The sequence below is a fragment of the Dysidea avara genome, chromosome 5, assembly GCF_963678975.1.
Source record: "Dysidea avara chromosome 5, odDysAvar1.4, whole genome shotgun sequence".
NCBI classification, from domain to species: domain Eukaryota; kingdom Metazoa; phylum Porifera; class Demospongiae; order Dictyoceratida; family Dysideidae; genus Dysidea; species Dysidea avara.
In genome coordinates this window covers 12,154,825-12,177,008 of record NC_089276.1, presented here as the reverse complement: position 1 = coordinate 12,177,008, position 22,184 = coordinate 12,154,825, and the positions used below count along the sequence as shown (strand labels likewise).

General features: G+C 38.2%; 1 protein-coding gene across 2 annotated transcripts; it reads right to left on the bottom strand.

Moving 5' to 3' along the window:
* Positions 1-1,924: 1,924 nt before the first annotated feature.
* Positions 1,925-19,050, bottom strand: LOC136257046 (broad substrate specificity ATP-binding cassette transporter ABCG2-like). 2 transcript variants are annotated; one of them, XM_066050162.1, is made up of 17 exons: positions 18,945-19,050; positions 18,614-18,864; positions 17,666-17,725; positions 13,586-13,700; positions 13,278-13,430; positions 12,914-13,071; positions 9,436-9,587; positions 8,583-8,663; positions 7,813-7,961; positions 7,293-7,358; positions 6,684-6,766; positions 5,992-6,081; positions 5,805-5,929; positions 4,102-4,256; positions 3,580-3,669; positions 2,561-2,649; positions 1,925-2,139 (listed from the first exon to the last, which is right to left on the bottom strand). In XM_066050162.1, the coding sequence occupies exons 2-17, from the start codon at positions 18,820-18,822 to the stop codon at positions 1,983-1,985; spliced, it is 1,932 nt and encodes a 643-aa protein (XP_065906234.1). In that variant the 5' UTR covers positions 18,823-18,864; positions 18,945-19,050; the 3' UTR covers positions 1,925-1,982. The 2 variants fall into 2 exon arrangements, with proteins under 2 accessions (XP_065906234.1, XP_065906233.1); XM_066050161.1 differs by lacking the exon at positions 18,945-19,050 and having other exon boundaries at positions 18,614-18,901.
* Between the last annotated feature and the right edge of the window lie 3,134 nt (positions 19,051-22,184).

The following is a 22,184-nucleotide window of genomic DNA, read 5'->3' as shown; positions in this document are numbered from 1 at the left end:
AATCACCTTCGTACTCCTTCCTCAGGTCTTGTTGAACCTCCCAAGGCAAAATCTGATAAACTGTTTAATGTGGTCATGTATGGAATTAAAGAATCCCAACCAAACAGTTCACGAGCCACTAGACTAAAACATGACATGGAAGCCATGCAAAATGTGCTGACTAATATTGATCCTGCTCTCTCTAAGTCATCTATTAGGGATTTCCATCGACTAGGAAAATACAATACCTCCAATCCAAAACCCAGACCTATATTAATTAAATTTCTTCGCACTTTTGATGCAACATCTGTCTTATCTAAAAGATCCTCAGTACCAAGACCAATTCTAATCAAACCTGTCATGACCAGAGAAGAAAGAGCAATCGAAGCAGTCTATCTGAGAACAAGGTGGCAATTAGCTCAGAATGGCACTGACAAGAATTTTGTCAAGCTAAGAGGAAACAACATTTATGTCAACAAGAGTCTCTTTGGCACAATTGAAAGGTCCAGCAGCACAGAATCATATGTAATGACTCCTATTACTACCAATGATCATTAAGTTATTAACTTTGACGATAAGAGCAACTGTACATGTTACTTAACTTCTTTCTCAAGAATTTATCAGTTACAGCCACCCACCTTCAATCTAAACTCTCCTTAGCAACTGTACGTATGTATGTATGTATGTAAATAAATATGTAAATAAGTAATATAGGGTAATGTACAAGGCTGTTGGTACAAGTTACCTTCAGGCCTTTGGTGTGTTTACACCATAAAGTTTTAAATAAATAAATAAATAAACATTGGTGGCTTACTCTAAGTAGGTGTAGCTTGTATGTGGTTTAGCTTCTTGTAATTAGTTTGGTAGCTTGTTTTATTACATAACACAAACTCGGTTTTTCTCAGTTTTGGAGATTTTTAAAATTCTATATCCGGTCACTGGTAAGTGTTTTCTTGTTTTTAATGCTGTACTTCATGTTAGATGGACTAATATTATTCCATAAAGGTGATTTTCGTGGTGTAAGGTGTCTCTAGGATGATTTTTAAAGGCAGCATTTTAGGCGGCGCGCATCATTTTCGGGGAATCTCTACTTAAACAGTACTACCATACTGTTTGATAATGCTTTAACTCTTAAAAACAACTAAGTGGTGAATCCAAAAGGGATGGGCTCCCCTCCCCCTTCCCTTACTCATCCAATCATCAAAACAAAAAGAATCATTTATACAAGATCGAGTTACTCTATAAAATACTCTAATAGAACAGTCAGCACATGCAACAGAAAACCTTCCAAGTGTATCCCATACATGATCACATAGTGAGGGGGACCAAGGGGCTTTTTTCTTGCCTCAAGTTGCCTGTCCCCCTCCTTGGACTTACAATATTCATGCCAAACACAGGCTGGAATTTATAAGACTGTTTTGAAGTATACAGAAAGTCAATTGATGGGTGAATAGAAAACAAGTTATAATACAGGTATGTGCACTGTGAATAAAGTGGTGTAAATATGTTTGAATTATTGTTGAGCAGTCAATAATCTAACAGAATGTTCAATTGATACTGAATACAAATTATATCAACCATTTTGATTTTGAAAGCACTGAACACACATGCTTTTCAAAGCATAAGTATAGATTTAATAACTATCAAAAATGCCCCTCATATTCAAACATGTATTAGTTATAGGGAGTCTAATTTCAAATATCAGAAGACATCTAACTAACAAGCCATATACGTAACTTAAGTAGTGAGGAAGAATATAACTTGTATAACATGAGTTCCATACTTCTTCTAGTGGAATAATCAGTTTTAATCTAAAACTTCTTGCCATCCTCAGGTCTCCTGTGCCCCCTAACAGTGTCTATTTTATAGAATATGTTATATATATATATGTATAATTCATGATACTGTATGTGTACAGTATATAGTATGCACCACATGCGTATGGTACACAATGTTAATATACATTGCAATGAATCAACAGTACAAATATATTAATAATAAAGCTATTTATCTTTCTTTATTAGCCGCAGGATGATGTAAGCTACTACGAAGAAGAATATGGTGAACAAAAATAGTGCTAGTTCATTTATCCACAGGTCATTTTCACTGTAATTCTGATCATCCAGAAACTGATTACCATCAATAGTTCTAGAAGCATTGCTACAAAAGAAACAATAACACCTTACATTAATATTAAATGTACTGGGTATTGTGTAGCCAAATACATTATAGATACTAGAAGACACAAAGTAGTGACATTATAGATACAGGAAGAATAGTAAACTATAGATTTCACATCTCTAACATCGTGTGTGGATATTGCTGTGCAGTAAGATAATCAATATTAAAATGTAATTTACTTATGGAGTAGCTTCTATAAAATACAACAGGATTTATAAACTTCACTACTTTGCTGTACTGTGAAGCATTTAGTATGTAACATCATAAAGTAGTCTCATGAAAATGCCTGAATAGAGAAAATATTGTATACACTTGACTAAAAAGGAAACAATGACTGGATGATTTTCATAAAATGCACATAACTATACATTATGCACACACCACAGACATGTACGCTAACCACATCAAAACTGTCTCATTTGTGAGTTCATCAAAAGTGGACATTTTATCACAAAACACCCTGTCTGCTAGCTCATTCCCAGTCAGTGCCTATTGTACACATTACAAACAGTACTTCAAATGCATGCACTAATCTGATTTATAAACCTCCACTAAATAATAAAAATGCATGTGCTATATACCCATTGACAACAATTTGATAAGATAACACTATGTAATACAGTAGTTCAAGCTTGTATATAGTGAGGATTTTTGTAATGTATATAATATATGGGCACCCAAAATTGAGGACACATTTTGTATATCAGTAGCTACAACTTTAGTGCACAAGCTGACAAAACAGGACTCCCAATAATCAGAACCCTAGCTAGGTGTCCAAACTGTGCAGGTTCCACTGTAAAATAGTTTATAGATTGTTGGCTGAAGTACAAATATTACAGCTGTTATTTTGAGTGTATAGAAAAAATTGTCTATGAAATTTTTAAAATGCCCACATTTTAAATTCACCTTTCTCCCATATACCTTCAATTTCTGTAAAATTCTGCAAACATCTGTTACATGTTGTGATTGTGAACTTCTAATTTTAAAAATATCTATAATTTTCAGGGATGTTGATATTTTATCTTTCAGAAATAATCTCAGAGCTGATCTACAAAGTTTTAAGGTCATTACTTACCCCTCAAGTCATTTCTACAGTGCAACATTACTAGCAGGGCAGTTTGGTTAGAAACATTTTGTTCTTTGCATTCTGGCAACACAAATCTGATTTATATAGTCAATAAACAGTGGTATATAGCTAAACCATGAACCGAGCCCAGCCTAAGTCCTGGGTACTGCATGGAGCTAACTCTGTCACAGTTAGCCCTGGTGAAAGAACATTTCTGTTGGTGACTGCTGGACCCCCTGGTATTTGTGAAAGGCTGGCTATGCATGCAACTGCCAATATATATTTTTTCAAATTTGTCAAAGTTTTTATCCTGTTACACAAGTGACGCTACAAGCAGCTATAGCACAACACACATGTAATGAATATCTGAAGATACTGATGTACTGCAGCCAGGATAGCCAGTTTTCAAGGCTGTTGAGGTTGATCAGATATCCTGCAAACACCTGCACAATTAAAATCACAATAAAATAAACACTTATATAAATTATACTTTATAGCAAATCTATTGATTTGGTGTTTACAGTAGTAAGTGAAATGCAAAATTTGTAATCTTTACACACAATACAAATCTATTACGTACATACACACCCACTGCACACACGCATGCACGCACAATAAGCAAAAATAATTATTTGGCTTCCATGCACATGGTTACACCAAGTTCACCAACCCATTGAAATACACTGTCCACCTATGCACTATATACTCAGGTTCTAAGAGTAAGTGTAGGCAAACCTTCCTGTATCAGCTTGTACCTCACAGGAGGATGTGCCATGCCTTACCGGTTTATATATGCATTACCGCTCACCCGTACATGCATACACAGAGGACAATGTAGGCATACAAAACTACACGCCACACACAAACTAGTATACCATCATGATCACATAGGTAAATGCTGTCATGATATTAGCCAGAGCAAACACATCCACTAATGCACTGAACACGAAGGCCACACCAGAGGCAGCCACTGATGTCAATACCAGTGTTAACAAGTATATGAAGAAGTTGGATGCTTGAGCCTCCAGACCTGTGTAAATAAATTTGTATTACAAACAAAAGTAAAATAATTTTATATACACTAATAATAAGAGGATATTTAATATAACTGGACATAAATACTAACTGCAATAGGACACCTCATGTCATGGGCTGTACTGATATATACTACGTAAGTGCAGTAGATTTGTTTCATCTGAAATAAAAATGGTAGTAGAGTATTTTGAGAGTATGTATAAGTTTTATTATACTAAGTGTATGTTCTATTAGTGCACTAAAACAAAGCTCTGTATGGCTTCATTTTAACAATGCACTCATCTGGATGCTATTGTTATAGCCTGAATAATGGCTTTAACCAAGGGTCTACTGTATCATTTAAATACCTTAAGGTGACTAAATTTAGTGATACACTAAATTTAGTGATTTTGTATATTAGCGAAATTAGCGCATAGAAAATTTAACGATTTTATGAATTTGTGAATTGATGTAATGAATTAAGATAAATTTTGCAGGTTTAGTGAGTACTAAATTTAGCAAAAAAACCAAAATTGCTAAAATCGCTAAATTTAGTCACCTTAAGGTATAAAACAACTTAGTGAATAGTGATGAAGTGGCAATTCCCTATTGTGTGTTAGAGAACGAATGTGCAGGTGTTTCTTCATATTCCAATGAGGTGTGTTATAAAGTACTTCACAGTATTGTGAACAATCATTGGCAACTACAACAAGGACAATAACTGGATACAGCATTGTATTTTTGTCACCAGAGAAGGTATTGTTATTATTGTAACCATTTAGTCATTTCATGACCAGATTATGCAAAACCGATCCAAATTGTACATCAGGCAAAATAAAAACTAACACCACTGGCAGTGGATAGCTGTACTATCATACTACAAGTTTTGACCCTCATACTAATTGGGGCTGGTTTTAACAGACATCTTTTCTGGGTGCTTGAATGGTAGTTTCTGGCTTTGTGAAGGGCCTGTCTTGGCAAGAATTAGTGGTTTGCTAACAGATGGCCTGATGTTGTTGGCCAGACATTGATTTTACTGCATATCAGCCACTAAGAAGCTAGCAAAGCCCTGTAATCTTGTACCTGGACTGTGGTCTGCCTCCATCTTGCCCACCATGCCACCCCCCACCCCTTTGTGAGCACTTGTGATACTACTTCGCTCGTCCTACTGCTCAGATTTTCTATCTTATTTGGCGGGTAACTCTACAAAACAGCTACAAGTACTGGAAGTGGTCTGAAAGGCAATAGATTGATGTATCTCTTGATACGCGTGCTTGATATCCATGGCGAGTTATGCCAAGTTGAATTCTTTAAAACCGTTTATCTTGAAACTTCTAATGTGCAAGTTGGATCATTTTTCCAAAATCCAGTCACATTTTATGCTTATGCTGCACTGTAGTACAAGAAAAAATTTTGTAAACAGAAATCTACTGCTACCAATTACGTATTGATATAGCTAATGAAATTAGCTAACTTTACAGCTGTAATAACTGTACTTCTAATAATATGCTACACGATGTTTGTACATCCATGTGATGTGTAACAATTGTTAGCCAGCACTTACCTACCATCCAGTATGAGATTGCACCAAATACTATAGTAGGTAGTACTCTCAGTGGTATAACATCACATATCACTTTGGCCAAGTAGTAAGCTGACACACGGTAATACCCACTGATGTTCTCATGTCTGTCAAGTGGTATAAAATAGTTTATAATAACTGTAAGAGTAAGTTTTAATATTGTACTTACTTAAACAGAACTTTCTCTTTGATGAACAACTCAATTGAGTTTAAGTTTCCAAACACCAGGTTCATAATGACAAAGAAAAAAGCTCCAATTCTGAAATATCAAGAGGAACTTTAAAATTTATTCTTTAAAGTATGCTACGCTGCACATATTCATATCCTCATTATAAAGGGTAATTATTGAGGCCCCTACAGAGTTCTATATACGTACATTCAATTAACAATAGTAATTATATCATCAGAAAGGACAATCTCCTATATATAACAGTAAATTTGAAAATCATTTGATTCCATGTTGTTTGGTTTCACTGTCTGTACAACATGGCAATTCAAAGATCACTGTTTTAGGAGTAGAATATTAACAAAGAGTACACAACACACATCACATAGTACACTTCTTGAAGAGCAATGGACAATGTGTCCAATACATTCTTCACTGCCAAATGCTTTTCTAGGTTAAGCAAATACAGTGGATTCACTTTAGAATAAGAAGAATCAAGAATTTAATGCTAATATTCTGTATGTCTGGCTTAAAGACAGGAGAAATATGAGACAAAATTTTTAGTACTAAAATGTCTGTCATAGAAAGGTTTAAAAGCAAGGAACTTGTACGGTACTTGTTAAACAGAACACTGTACATAGGTAGTTTGTGAAATAGCCCTCTAAGTTGTAGGAGACCACACACTGTATACCAACCTGTCTTGTACCCCAACAAAGGAGTTGTCAACTTGAAAAAATATTACCCCAACAATTGCTGCGAACAATGCCATAATGATGACCTGTGGATATACAAAATGTTTGACTCTAGTATAGCCTCATTGTACGTACTTGTTATGAGGACACCCCAAAATGAATGCATTTATGCGGTCTTAAAGTACGTATATATCCCTAAGAATGACCGATCCAGAAAATCAGGACACTATTATACAATCAGGACAATTTTGGGGTTGGTACCAAGGTGACGACATATCTAGTACCATACAGAGGGAAACTTTGGTGGTAAATTTGGAGATTTGCTACAAATTCACCAAAATATAACCCACCAAATACTTGTAGCACCTGAGATTAGCATCTTCATAGCTAAAGATTAAGCTTGTACTCCCCAAAGTTTATTTTGCCAAATGCAATTTAGCTTGCTATTTGCCAAAGTATACCTCTGTATGTATATATACATGTTCCATACTGTAGATGCAACAAGTCACGAAGTGTGAGCGACATCTTGTTATTTCTTTATGAAAATACACACACAGCATTAAGCATGTATGCAGCAACAGATCCTGTATGGCATATATATGCATACCATACCTGCAACATAGCTAGTAGTGGGTTTCTGATAATGTTAGTCAGAGTTCTTATGGAGACCATCAACAACTGTGAGTGCAACACAGTAATAACTTTTCTTAAATAACACAAAACTAATCATACATGTAAATCACTCTCCATGCATTTTCTACTAACAAATGTGACCCACTGTGTGAAAACCGGCCATTTTTGTACAATTCTGCTTTGCAATAACAATGTAAACAGAGTAAAAATATGGGTGCTATATATATATACATAAAATTTTTCATTTGGTATGCACTAATACAAAGCTACACCTGTAATTTATTTGCCATATTGTTGCTGTATTTATTCCTGTTCCAACTCTCTAGTACTATAATTCCAAGACTGTTCTTCACAATAGGCTAAAACGTTACCTGTCCACTCCTTAGTTGCAATAGATAACAGAGAATTTGAGGAATGTGCAAAAACACCCAGTTTTTGCTCAGCTGGTCACAAATGTTAGGTGCAGATGTAAAAACCATGAGCACACAGTGGTCCTCACCTGCCATGGGAAATGAGTGTTGTATTGAGGGGATATGCCTCTTGGTTCATTGAAGGCCTTAGTCAACATGGGCTCCAGGTGACTGTGTAGCTCCTTAATCGCACTACTCTGCTTGTAGTAAGTTGTGAGTGGAGCATTCTTGTCTGGGTCTGCAAGAGGGTATAATGTAGTGAGATTTATATAAATATTATGTATACAAATAATATACGAATTTCAAACCCTTGAATGCTATATATACTAGTTTTAAAGCACTGCCGCGAGTACAATATGGAAAAAATAGTACGAGGGCATGGGTGAGAGATAATATAGCATGAGACAAAGCTGAGTGCTGTATTCGGCTCGAGACCACACCAGAGTGCTATTTTTTCATATTGCAGAAGCATGGTGGTGCTTTAACTGGTTTAAAGTGCTTTCTGGTTGGCTTTGTTTGGAGTGTTTATATTGTAGACTCGGTTTTCAGTCACCAGACAATTGGTAAGAGTCTATATAGTACAAGCTTGGTCATAAAACAAACAGATAGCATCATTTTGGCTACTTCTGGTGATTTAAAATGTTACACATGTGATCAACAGTGTTGTATTTTCCCTTTCATGCACTTATATTCATTAGATCTTCACCCATGCAAGCGCTTTAAAGAAGTAATGAATGTTTGTCCACATACAGTATACGATACAATATCACAAATGCTTTAATTTTTGTAATCTGTAGTAACAAATAATATGGTGATTTTTGATTCAGTAATGTACTACATATATACACAATATACTTACCACTGGTCACTGAACTTTCATTCATACTGATCACATCAAGAAAGAAGTCAGCTGGATTATTATGCTGTTCACACACATAACCTACAACAACGGGCCATATCATGCAAGTAGTTACCATTAGCAATAGTGTGTATGCACAAGTAATGCTCTGACATAACATACTGTATAATGCTTGCAAAGCACAGAAAAGAGTACAACAACAACATGCTCTGCTGAGATTTGGTGACGCTTGTAAAAAGTGTGTATAAGCATATATCTCTATTTGGTTGGCAGTTAAGCTCATTTACTAAACTAATTTTGTTAAAAGAGTCCTCATGATCCCCAACTCAGACTGTGTTTATAATACAGTGGAACCTCGGTTATCCGAATGCCAATGTGTCTCAGGCATTGGTAAAAGTGTTCAGATAAGTGAATAGTTTGGATAACTGAATTTATATACAGAGCTCTGTTGAAATACTCTAATAGAACATACACTTGTACTCAAAATACTCTAATAAAACAGTAATTTCTGATTTCGGATAAACGAAGGTACGGATAAACGAGGGTCAGATAACTGAAGGTCTGCTGTAGTATATAATACTAGAAACTTAAAGATTTTCACTGTTACTAAGTGACTGTTCTATAAGAATAAATTTTTACTGACTGTATTATTAGAGTATTATCTATATCACATTTTTAAAACTCATATACTAAACTAAAATTAATATTGATTCCATTGCTTAACTAAAATAAAGGTTTAAAATCCGTCCCTGTAGCTAGTTGCTATAACAACTCACAATTCTATGAATCAAACTAACACTACTGATAAAACATGCAAATTTCTAAATAGTTATAATGATTACAGTTTGCTTACCAAGTTTGGAGAAGTAGTCAAGTGCATTTACAGTTGGTCCATGGTAGACCAGCTCTCCATTAGAGAGAAGTGTTAGTGAGTCAAACAGTTTAAAGATGGCATACCGAGGCTGGTGTATTGCCATCACAATCACCCTACCAGCACCACTCAAACTGTATGAACACAACATGACTGTAACTACATGTGTTTTGTATTAAGTAATGGTATTGAAAAGTTGACAAATACTATATAGGACAATGCATTAAATGAGAAATCTACTATATATATTATGGATGAGTAACTTTTGATGAGTTGTGTGATTTGACACACACTTCATGAAATAAAACTTCATTATTAATACATACTTGCTGTGCAATTTGCTGTTTCTGTTGTTACTACTTTGTAGGACTGTAAATCCAAAAGCTATTAGCATATGTGGCCAAAATTTTTCCAGAGCATACATTTGCCATGTAGATTATAAATAAAAGAATTTGAAAAATATAAACATTCTTCACTACATACAGAAACGAAATAAGATCGATCATGTATGATCGCTTTGATATGGCATAAACAAATGCCCATAACTCACATATCTTTTGGTCTACTGCAAGATCTGCCTCAATTAAACAAAGGTTTTAAAACTACTCTGTGCCATTTCAGAGTCAAGATATGTGACAGGATCTGCAAAAATCTGGCATAATGGTGCAAGCCTAAATCGACAGTATAAGCCACTGATTACAATCGGTAAATTACTCGTGTGTTTAAAGAAACCGTAAATTTTTATAATGCTTTTTTCTTACTGAAATTTGGACATTATCTTATTATTGTTATTATTACTAGGACCACGTCACATACAACCAAGTATAGGCATATATAGTGTGTAGCTACCACACTACTGTTCAAGAGAATAAAACACACGTAGTATGAAACTGCCTGCTATATTAAGGTAAGTGACTGCTCTATTAGAGTATATCAAGTTTGCAAGCTGGACACACAGAGCTTAGCTTTTGTAAACTGGATAGTTAGGACCAATTATTATTAGGATGGAAATTAGACTTTTACTGGCAATTAAGTGTGTGTTCTATTACACAGTAAAGTGACTGACTGCTCTATTAGAGTATCTCGATAGCAATCCGAACCCCAGTTAGTGCAAGTTCGTAGGCCTTGTAGTTTTCTCAAACTTTAATTATTTATTTATTTATCACATAATTTTAACTGCATTTCTTATTATCTTTAGTACTTGGTTGTATAGTTAGAGCTTTACAGTGGCCAGCACTGAAGGTCTGACAGCAACATGTACTGTAGCCTTTGGATTACCTAACAGGAACTAGGGACTTGGTTAAGGGTGCTCTGTACAGTTCCACGTATAGCTTCTGAGGTTAGTACAGCTGGGGTTTACTAATGGATTCCCATGGTCACCAGTAATTATCTAATTAGTCTGTGGCTTGTTTAACGCGCGGCGCACCCAATGAGAAAATGTCTTTTATGATGAAATAACCTGCCACAAACGAAGAAAGAAGAGCGATATACATGAAGGAAGCGAAGTAAGTGTTGTATCTTCTTCATCGTGGTCTAATGAATATAGCGATCCGTAATTTACCCATTATCTTCTGGTTACACAATTAAGAAACAATAACTGTGGCCATAGAACAGCTGCGGCCGCCTCAGTTTCTACACCTTGATACTAAAATTAGAACTAGTTTGTCATTTTAGACCTGATAGGCATGAAAATTTCAGATGGGCAACCATGATATTTATGCATTAAAACAACGTTTGTCATTTTTTGATAGCTCCTTCTGGCGAGAAATGGCATGGAGGTAAAGAAGACTGATTAGTGCCAGCACAAAAGCGGAAGAAGAGTATCTGATGACTGAGAAGCCAGAGGACAAAAATAGAGACGCACGTTTGTTTGTACAGTTTTCAATAATGTATTTTAAAGAATCAAGTCTCTAGGGCACAAACTGTGGAACTAGTTCTAGTTTGAAGCGAAAATTTATAACTCGCCTTCTACAGTGAGTTAATACATGGGATTTGGACTAAACTGTGAAGTAGTAATAGCTTATTGCAAATAAAAAGAGTTTAGCAAAATAGTTTAATCCGTTCGTAAGTTATAGCAGAAAACATAATTTACGGGAAGCCATACGCGCAACTGTACAGAGCACCCTTAAACCTACAGTAGCTAACAGTAATTTTATTTGCCTACTCAATAGGGCCCTCCCACTCTTCCAACTTATATTAGTCAAGACTTGTAAAAAATCTGTACTGCATTACTCCATCATAATACTGTGCATGTCTTCATCATCATACACCAAAACTGTTCAAACTAGTTCTTCCATCTATACTCAGTTTTACAAATCAGTTTTGGTCACAATAATTATATGCAATGATGCAACAATAGCTGCAATACACTTCTAGCCATTCAGCAATAATATATCTTCTTACAATAATGTTAAAGCCATATCAATGAGATACCACAATGTACAATACAAGGCAAATTTAATTATTCAATTTTGTAACAGGATGTACATGACATTCCTATTCAGAAAACTTGCAACACTACACGTATGCATTTCTTGCGATAAACATTTACATTACAGATATACCACTAGAGTGCAGTAGCATTACAAGATGCAATGCTTTACTTTCAGACTACCTAGTTGTTTGATAACAGGATGCAACATGCGTTCCATAACATTGCCGCCAAGTCAAGCTGTGCATGAAAGTCTCTTGAGTGGTATTCATGGGGTAAGCTCTTGCGGTTTAAAATTAATGCTAAGCTTTAAGTTAGCAGATGCTTACTTACAAGCTTGATTTGTTAAATTGATAACTAAACTGTATTGTACAGTATATATGGTGAAAATTATGGTTTACTAATAAGTAACCCATTAAATGTACCTAATCGGAATGGTTCCTATTTAAATGTTAATTCCCATTCAATACAATTCTGTTTCAGCAGCCTATCTAAGCAAAAGTTTCATTATAGTTAAAGTACTGTTGTGTGTGTACGAAAAATACAGCATGAGGGAGCGTGTCAAAAAGTTTTAAAAAAATACAGTACAATTGCCTCAAGACACCCCCTCCTGAGTGCTGTATTTTTCGTACACACAAGCATGCATACATGTAGGTGGTATTCTTGGTCCTCTTGCTTGGAGCATTCATCTCAAGTACCTGAATCGCTTCAATTTTCACATAATTGTACTGTATTTGCCCAATTGTGCACATAACTATACTGAATGACTTATACAGTAGTTATATAGCTAGCACTGTATGGAAATTACAGTATGTGGCACGGCACTTTTGATCCTCCCACGCAGAGTACAATATAAATATAGTCCATATATAGAAAATCCTATGCTACAGAAAGGCTAGTAACATCGCTAAATGTAGCTAATGTACAAGTGCCCAAAAAGGTGTAAAAGTCCTATTGACAATTGTCCATGTGGTCTAGTATTTAGTACCCATTTTTTGCAAGTCTCTAGAATGATGTATGTATACTCACTCCTTCAACAGTCTGATGACTGATATTGCTGTAGATGAGTCTAGACCAGTAGTGGGCTCATCCAGGAATACAATGTCGGGTGATATGATAAGTTCCATTCCAATACTGGTACGCTTCCTCTCACCACCAGAAACACCTCTTAACACTTCTGTGCCAACCTGTGGGCATATGGTGACATGCGTTTTATTGGACATGCAATACCTGCATTATGTAATCATCTATGGATCTGTAGTGTGTGTGTGTGTGTGTGTGTGTGTGTGCGTGCGTGCGTGCGTGTGATATGTAGTGATGTGTGTGTTTGTGCATATATATAGTGTGTGCATGTTGGTACAAGCTGTGTAACAACTTATAAATATGTACATACCCGACTTTTGGCAACTTTCTGCAACCCCAGCTCATCGATCACTGTGTCAACCTTCTCCTTCCGTTCTAACCAACTGTATGATGGTGGTAGTCGCAAGGCAGCAGAAAACATGAGGTTCTCCTTTACAGAAAGTGTTCCCACTACAATATCATCCTATGAATATAAACCATCAACCATGCTCGGTGCACACACACACACACACACACACACACACACACACACACACACACACACACACACACACACACACACACACACACACACACACACACACACACACACACACACACACACAACACACTACTAACCTGGACTACATAGGCTGAGGCACACTTGAAGTTATGTGGTTGTCTCCTACCATTAATAAGAACATGTCCCAATAGTCCCTTCTTAGCCTTGCGGTCGGCCAGAATGTCAAGCAGTCTACAGTAAAGGAAGCATGCAATACTATCTAATCATCAAGAGCATTGCTACAACTCTTGATGCTACACATACAGAAATTTTGTGAGGGTTCTAAAAGTATAATATTGTTATGCTACTTGCAGTGTAACAGTGAAAACGCAAAATTATAAACATTCTAAATTTTAACTGCCAAAATTAAACACAATAAAAGTTTATGTAATGTTAGAGGTTAAATTAAATTATAAAAAAATATACAATTGCGCACACAAAGACTTTCCATACAAATTTGTCCACTATCAAGTAGTGCAATCTATTCCAGAAGTACAAGAAAAATATAGGACTTTTAAGTTATAGTAAGACGCTCCAAACTAGCATCTTCGAAGTATAAACGTCTGAGGAGGAGGTGTTAGAATGATGCAATGAAAACCAAGGCGGAGCCGAGGTTTTTATTGTATTCTAACACTGACTCCGAGGCGTTTATACTTCAAAGGTGCTAGTTGAAGCGTCTTAGTGTTTTAGAAAATGGAGCGAGAGCGACCCGTAGCTAGTCCCGCTGTGCTCCAGAGAGCACTTTCTGGGTTTAAGTTTGATCCGTCTGTGGTGGAGAGTGCTAACTTTGAAGATTATGTTGAAGGACCAGTACTCGTAGAAAGAGCGACAGTTACTGAAGAAGCTATTATGAAGAATGAAGACGAAGAACTTGATAGGTTGTTATTAGAAGCATCGCAACAATTCGAGCATCGCAGCAGCAGCAGCAGCAGCAGCAGCAGCAGCAGCAGCAGCAGCAGCAGCAGCAGCAGCAGCAGCAGCAGCAGCAGCAGCAGCAGCAGCAGCAGCAGCAGCAGCAGCAGCAGCAGCAGCAGCAGCAGCAGCAGCAGCAGCAGCAGCAGCAGCAGCAGCAGCAGCAGCAGCAGCAGCAGCAGCAGCAGCAGCAGCAGCAGCAGCAGCAGCAGCAGCAGCAGCAGCAGCAGCAGCAGCAGCAGCAGCAGCAGCAGCAGCAGCAGCAGCAGCAGCAGCAGCAGCAGCAGCAGCAGCAGCAGCAGCAGCAGCAGCAGCAGCAGCAGCAGCAGCAGCAGCAGCAGCAGCAGCAGCAGCAGCAGCAGCAGCAGCAGCAGCAGCAGCAGCAGCAGCAGCAGCAGCAGCAGCAGCAGCAGCAGCAGCAGCAGCAGCAGCAGCAGCAGCAGCAGCAGCAGCAGCAGCAGCAGCAGCAGCAGCAGCAGCAGCAGCAGCAGCAGCAGCAGCAGCAGCAGCAGCAGCAGCAGCAGCAGCAGCAGCAGCAGCAGCAGCAGCAGCAGCAGCAGCAGCAGCAGCAGCAGCAGCAGCAGCAGCAGCAGCAGCAGCAGCAGCAGCAGCAGCAGCAGCAGCAGCAGCAGCAGCAGCAGCAGCAGCAGCAGCAGCAGCAGCAGCAGCAGCAGCAGCAGCAGCAGCAGCAGCAGCAGCAGCAGCAGCAGCAGCAGCAGCAGCAGCAGCAGCAGCAGGTGGCGAGGGTATCTTTGTGACCTGATGAAGGTGATGTAACAGAACTACGCTCAGTGTGTTCAACAGGCTGGTTTGGAGTGCCCTTTTCTCCGATGGATGTTGAAAGTGTAAAGCAATCTCGTGTGCCTAAAAAAATGCAAGCAAATACAAGTTGGGCACTAAACCTTTGGCGACAGTGGTCTGTATGCCGTGCAGAAACTATCTTACCTGCTGAAACTGGCTGCCACTTGCTCAGTGACATAACTAAAATGAAAATAACAGATGTTGTGTTTTGGCTTCAGAGGTTTATATTAGAAGTGCACAAATCTAATGGGAGCTAATACAGTCCTGACAGTTTGTACCAGGCATGTTGTGCTGTACAGAGAGCTTTGCAGTAAGCTGGCCAAGATGTAAATATATTTGAACAATTTGAGTTTGCAGAAGTTCGAGCATGCAGTTCTCGATGCTGAACTTAAATGGCTTAATGCTACAGGAAATTATGTAGAAAAGAAGAAAGCTAATGTTATAACTATTGAAATGGAAGAGGTGTTGTGGGAAAATGGCTTGCTTGGTGACCATACACCGGAAGTTTTATCTAATACATTAGTATACATGATAGGGTTTTGTTTTACACTAAGGTCTGGTGAAGAGCACAGAAGGTTACATCATAACCCATCACAAATCAAGCTGGTAAATCGACCTGGTTGCTCTCCATATCTGCACTATAAAGAAGATATTTCCAAGACTAACCAAGCTGGCTTGCATAATCGTAAGTGTGTTCCAAAGGAAGTGATACATCATGTGAACAAAGAAGATGCTTGGTACGACTTTACAAGCTGTACAACTCACATTGTCCCAGAGATCGACCCGATGGTGCCTTTTACCTTGCTCCTTTACAAAATCCTGTAGGAGAGTGCTGGTTTAAGAAAGCCCCATTAGGCCACTGTAAATTAGCACAAGTGGTTCCTAAACTTATGACAACAGCAGGAATCCCTGGATATTTTACCAATCATTCTCTGCGTGCTACCACTACTACACAGTTATATGAAGCACAGGTAGACGAAGCCACTATAATGGAGAGGACGGGCCATAGATCAACAGGAGGTGTCCGAGTATACAAAAGATCTCCTGACAAGCTGAAGGAGTTGTCTTCTAATGTTCTTAATCAAGGACTGATGACTAAGAAGACAAAAATGGAGGATAGTGAAACTGAAGACAAAGTGTCTCTTAATCCTAGTGATACTGTGTCTGGTCAACCTAAAATGGATACTGATACTGATGCCAAAGTGTCTAGTGGTACAATGCTTGCTCAACCTGTGATGGTTCCCAAAATGGACTTTGGTAATGCAAGTAACATAATTATAAACTTTAACTACAACTTGCCTAGTTCTAACTAGGTTACTGACGCACTTTGAACTTTTGGTTTTGGCTAGTGAATTTGTAGTTACATGTGATTGTTTGTTTGTTTGGTAACCACAAGTCACAAGTCTCTTACTACTAAAAGACTTGTGGTCAAGTTTCTTAGTAAATAATAAACTTCAAATTAATTGAAACATCAAAGCATTCTATACATACCATTTTCTAATTAAAAAAACAAGGGAGGTCGCATACATCTGAAGATATACTACTGGACATTTAGTACTCTTTGATTCTTACTCGAATTTAAAATTTATAATTGACTAGTGAACCTGTGCATACTACATTAGAAGAATGGTGCAAGGCTAATTGTTTTCGTCTAAATGCGTGCCCAAACTATCAATTACTGAAATATAGTGAAGTGGTCATTATGCTTTGTTTTCAGCTATGCCCAGCCCATTACACAGCATTACAAATGAAGAATACCACGAGAAGGATCTCTGCAATCAATCCAGTCACATGAATTTACCAGTGTCCTCCTTTGGTCCCATTAATCTCTGTTGACAGTTCAAAGTGTCGACTCATGGTAGCGCCACATGATGGTTTCCATTGTGGGGCATGCATTGTAAGTACTGAGGTATGACTAAAGGCACCTGTCAGGCTGAAGAGATGTCAAACAGTTAGCTGTTATTGAGTCCTGAAGGCATTAGTCAGGCAGTCAGTAGAAAATTCCATCGAAAAAAATTTAAAAAAAAAAATTGTAGCAAGCATACTGTATAATACTGAAAATCGCATAACAGTGAGGTATGCTCAAAAAAAAAGTTCTTTGTTGTGTGTGTGAGTGACTTTGATAAACAACACTATTTTAAGTTGGAAAGTTGTTACAAGAGTCACAGTCAAAGCTACAAAGTAAATGTACATGTACAGTAATCTGTACATGTATGGGTTTACACGCATATTGGCTTCAGCTTGAAAGGCCACAGTTAAGGTTTCATAGTCATGGGTTCCAACAAGAAAACTGCTAAATTTCACAAGTTGCCATAAAGCAACAATGAAGTCTTTCTAAATAACACCTTTTTAGAACATAAAGGCTATTATTATGTTATGTATAGTCTACATAAAGGCTATTATTATGTTATGTATAGTCTACAGTATGTATTACTCAAACTTACGATGTCTTTCCACTTCCTGTAGGTCCCATAATAGCATGTAACCCAACCTTCATCATTCCACTAGAACAGAGACATAGAGTAGAATACATGTATCATCCATCATCAGTACTACATATACACTATATAGCTATATAGGCGAGGGGTCCGACATGTATGGAATCTAGCATTAAGCAGGATTCAAATCCTTAAATCTTGGATAAAATCCTTTAAATCTCTAAGGCTGAACGAATCTTTAAATCCTTAACTTTCCTAAAATTCCATAAATTTTTGTTTTCTATTCCTCAATTCTCCGTTTATTCTTTGTACAAGATCGAGATACTCTAATAGAGCAGTCAACTGTAGCAGTTGAAACTATTCTAATAGAATATTCATAATGTTAAACAGATATTGAAGAAGAAAAAGCCAAAATATAATTCAGAATTCTTCAAATTTAGTAGATCTTGCACTGCTATTCTGTAATTAAATACTTTGCACAACTCTAGTGGTTTATTTCAATGTATTTCAAACTATTTGAAATACATTAAATCCTGGTCAAAATCCCAAATCCCTGCTAAAATTTTGCAAATATTGAATCTAAGGTCTTCGTGTCGGACCCCTCATATATAGGTCAGAGGGAGATTCATAGCTATAGCTACATCATAATCCTATCATGTGTACTAAACATGGGAGCAAGTGCTAAGGCATATTGATATTGTAAAATCTATGTTTATAGGGCAAAGGAAGTTTTTAATGCATTATTATCTGTATTGATATGTTGAACTAAGCCAATAATTGACATCTCAAGTCAGTTAAAATATAGGATGCAAACTATATACAGTTATACACAGTTTACTGTTTACATAACTGAGAAGATCATTATATGCCTCATAGGCACTGACAACTAAACATTAGCTACGTTAATTATAGCTAACTCTATTATAACATCACAGTAATATTGCCTGCGGATACCTGACGTCGTTTAGGATAACTGTAGGCGGTCGCTTCTTGAAACACACACGTTGTTCCACAGTGTAGGTTATATTATGGAAGGATATGAAGCGGTCTTCGTACACTGCCTCACCATTCATAGCTGGGAAGTTGCTTAGCTCAACTGTTTCGAAGTCTTGTCCCTTCACCGGCCCAGTGTCTGCAGACATGTTGCTGTAAACGTCGTCCATTTCGGAGATGTACAAACGACCAACGAATAGCAGGTACTATAGCTAGCAACGATATCGTCTCAAGGTGAAAATTGACACTTTGCGATACATGAAACCCGAGCAATACATTTGGTATAGCATACCTGTTAACTCTTTATGGCTATGTATTAATTATCACACATTAACACAATACCGGCTTCCTGTTAGCTTCAAGTCACGAAGACGACGAGGATGTAAGGCGAGCCCGGGGGTGTCTATTTTACGGACCGGACCGGACCGGAAGTTCTTGCTTAGCAAGCTAGGTGTTTAGCAGGTCTATTTTACGAACCAGACTGGAAGAGGTATAATTAAGGCCACTCCAAATAAATTCTCTGTTTCCCATCCACCGCCCGCATCTAATTACTGTCAGCTCTAAATATTCCATTATTCCGTATTCTTCCATTATTTTTGCATGCTGACAGGCTCAGTAAAAGCTATCTCGAAACAGGGTCAGCTCACGTGTTAGCAGTGCTATCAAGTCAGCACAAACTTCACGTTTGTGTTATTTTTGCAACTTAAAAGGGAAGGAACAAGCTTAAGCATGCCGGCTTTTATGCAGCTTTTTATGATTATGCCAGGCAAATAATGGCTTGAAAAGCTGCCAATCTTATAATGAAATAATGGAAATGGAACGCCCGCATACAAATATGCTTGAATCCAGGACGGAAACAGAGAATTTATTTGGAGTGGCCTAAGGCATGCACGCACATGAATCGATGCTTTCATGATCGTGCATGCTTTTTGAATTCCGTGTGCAAGGCTCTAAAGGTTGAAAGCTTGTGAGAGCTGATGTTATCGCGGGTTTTCGGCAGTGGCGTAGCTACACTGGGGCCTGTGCCCCACCGTCAGCTTTCCAGGCCCCACCGCAGGGGCGGATCCAGAGTTTCGAAAGAGGGGGGGCACCTTTCTGAAAAACAGTTGAAGACCAAAAAAACTTGCTGAAAACCAGTTGAAGACCAAAAAAAAAAAAAAAAGGTCACAACAATAATAGCTAGTTATCCTTACCTACTATATCACGTCTGTTATGTAAAATAAAATCCTATTTGTAGCTTCATAGGTAAGCTACACTGCCTCATGAACATTGTGACTGCTTTATTAGAGTAATTGACTGCTCTATTAGAGTATATCGATCTTGTATGCAATTTCTTGAAGGAGGGGGGGGGGCATTTGCCCCAAATGTCCCATCCTGGATCCGCCACTGCACCGTCAGTAAATGTTGCAAGTCACGTTATTCTACGCGCGACGATTTTTCACAACGCTACCATGCAGATTTTTATATGAATATCTTCGCTGCAGATACAATTTCTTGTTATTTCGCTATTACTAACATCAGAGGACAAAGAAACTTAAAATTCCATTAAATGCCCACTATCACGTGATCGCGAGTTCAAATGTGAGTTGGAGGGAAGGTGTCAGTAAAATGAGGCTGTACGCATCGTGATTATATCAAGTCAAGGTGATAACATACTACGACAGGTGTTGAGTGAGGTGTTCTTGAAAGAAGACGTGCAAGAGGTTTAATAAATGAAGTATTCCTTTTAATGCTCACTGCAAAAGGTTGTGAATAGTGAGCTGATAGTGATTGGAGATTAGACCTATGATACTAAGGAGATTGTCAAGATGATGAGGCACATGCTACTACGCATTCCTTTTAATGCCTGCTGTGGTTTAGCGGATCTCCAACACTGCAGTGCTGATGTGTGACATGTTGCTAGCCGATTAAAATTTGGATCAAGAGTTAATCCGTGAGAGCTGTGGAAGAAGAAACTAGGTAAAATTACATTCATGCACACGGATTTTGGGGGCGGCGGTAAAGTGCCTTTTTCGATGTAAGGGTTTTTCACCCAAACGCACAAAGCTACCACAATGTTTCGATACCATCTGTGTATAGGCGTCATGAGATGCAGAAGAAGAGGGAGTATGGTGACCGTGTCCGTGAGGTGGAGTTTGCATCCTTTACTTCATTGGTGTTTGCCACAACTGGGGGCATGGGGAAGGAAGCCATCACATTTTATCACCGGCTTGCTGAGCTCCTTTCCAGACGTAGTGCTTTATCGTACAGTAGTATTTTGGCGTGGATTCGCTGTACCCTGTCTTTCTCCTTGTTGAGGTCAGTGACGATGTGCATCCGTGGAAGCCGCTCCATCTCGTTTAGATCACCAGATGCTTCCCCGGAAATGGGCCTAGCAAATGGCCCTAGGGACTTTTAGATGTCCCGTTTTTCAGTTCTTGTCCAGCACGTTTGCCTCTTGTGCTGGGGGTGGTAGGAAAGGACATCACATCTAGCCCGGGAAAAAAAAAGAGGTAAAATTGCATGCTGAGCGTAGGTTGTAGGGTCGATTAGCTGCAGAAACAGCAGTGTAGCAGTATATTTAGCTAGCTAGACACAACCATGCACTTTAATAAGATTTCTATAGAGATGTGCAAGAGTCCACAGTGAGATGGACTCGTATGTCGTGTATTTATATTGCATGGGAGGACTTGATGCAAAAACTTGATTAAGTATACGTTGTTTGAGATACGTTAACGGGAAATGTTCACCGTATACTTTTACAAATTCATAGTGCGATTATTACTCCAGTGACATCTCATTTTATTTGATTTGTAATTCGTGATTAAAAGGATTTGATTAAATAAACCAGGAATATTTAGAAAGTAGATGAGTTACTCTACTACTTTAAGGTAGAAAACTGTTGATCGAATGCAAGTCTGATATGTACACGGTGAGTGTCCATGAATTGACTGTTTTTTCCGATTATACGTATTAATCGGAAACGACTTTGCAGGACTGCTGCCACCTGACAAAGAAGCCGAGAAAGCTGATACTTGGTGCCCAAAGTCCCACAGCTTTGAACTATCTAATGCCATATGAGTTGTTCAAAAATTCCTGTGAATCACTCAGGAGAACTATCTAACGCCATATGAGAATTCGTCGCCATGATGCTCTAGTTGACATTGTTTGTCATGCTTTGTCCCAGAGTCACTTAGGAGTTTTGAAGGAACAACGTGTTTCTTATGAAGATAATTCTCGCCCAGGTGATGTGTACCAGTCTGACTTTCAGCATGGTCGTCCAGCTTATTTTGATGTGTCTGTTCGTAGCACTACCCGGTCTTCTCACATTTCTTTTTCTTCTTGTGCTGGGGTAGCTGCTGCAGCAGGTGAGTTAGCCAAGGACCAGAGACATCAAGATGCTGTAGAGGAGGCAGGGTGTGACTTTGTCCCACTTGTTGTAGAAACTTTGTGGTCACCATTTGCGCTTCAGACCCTTCGTACCATCGCTGAACGCACTACAGCCAGAAGTGGTGCATCAACCAAACAGGCTAGTAAACATTTGTTACAACAA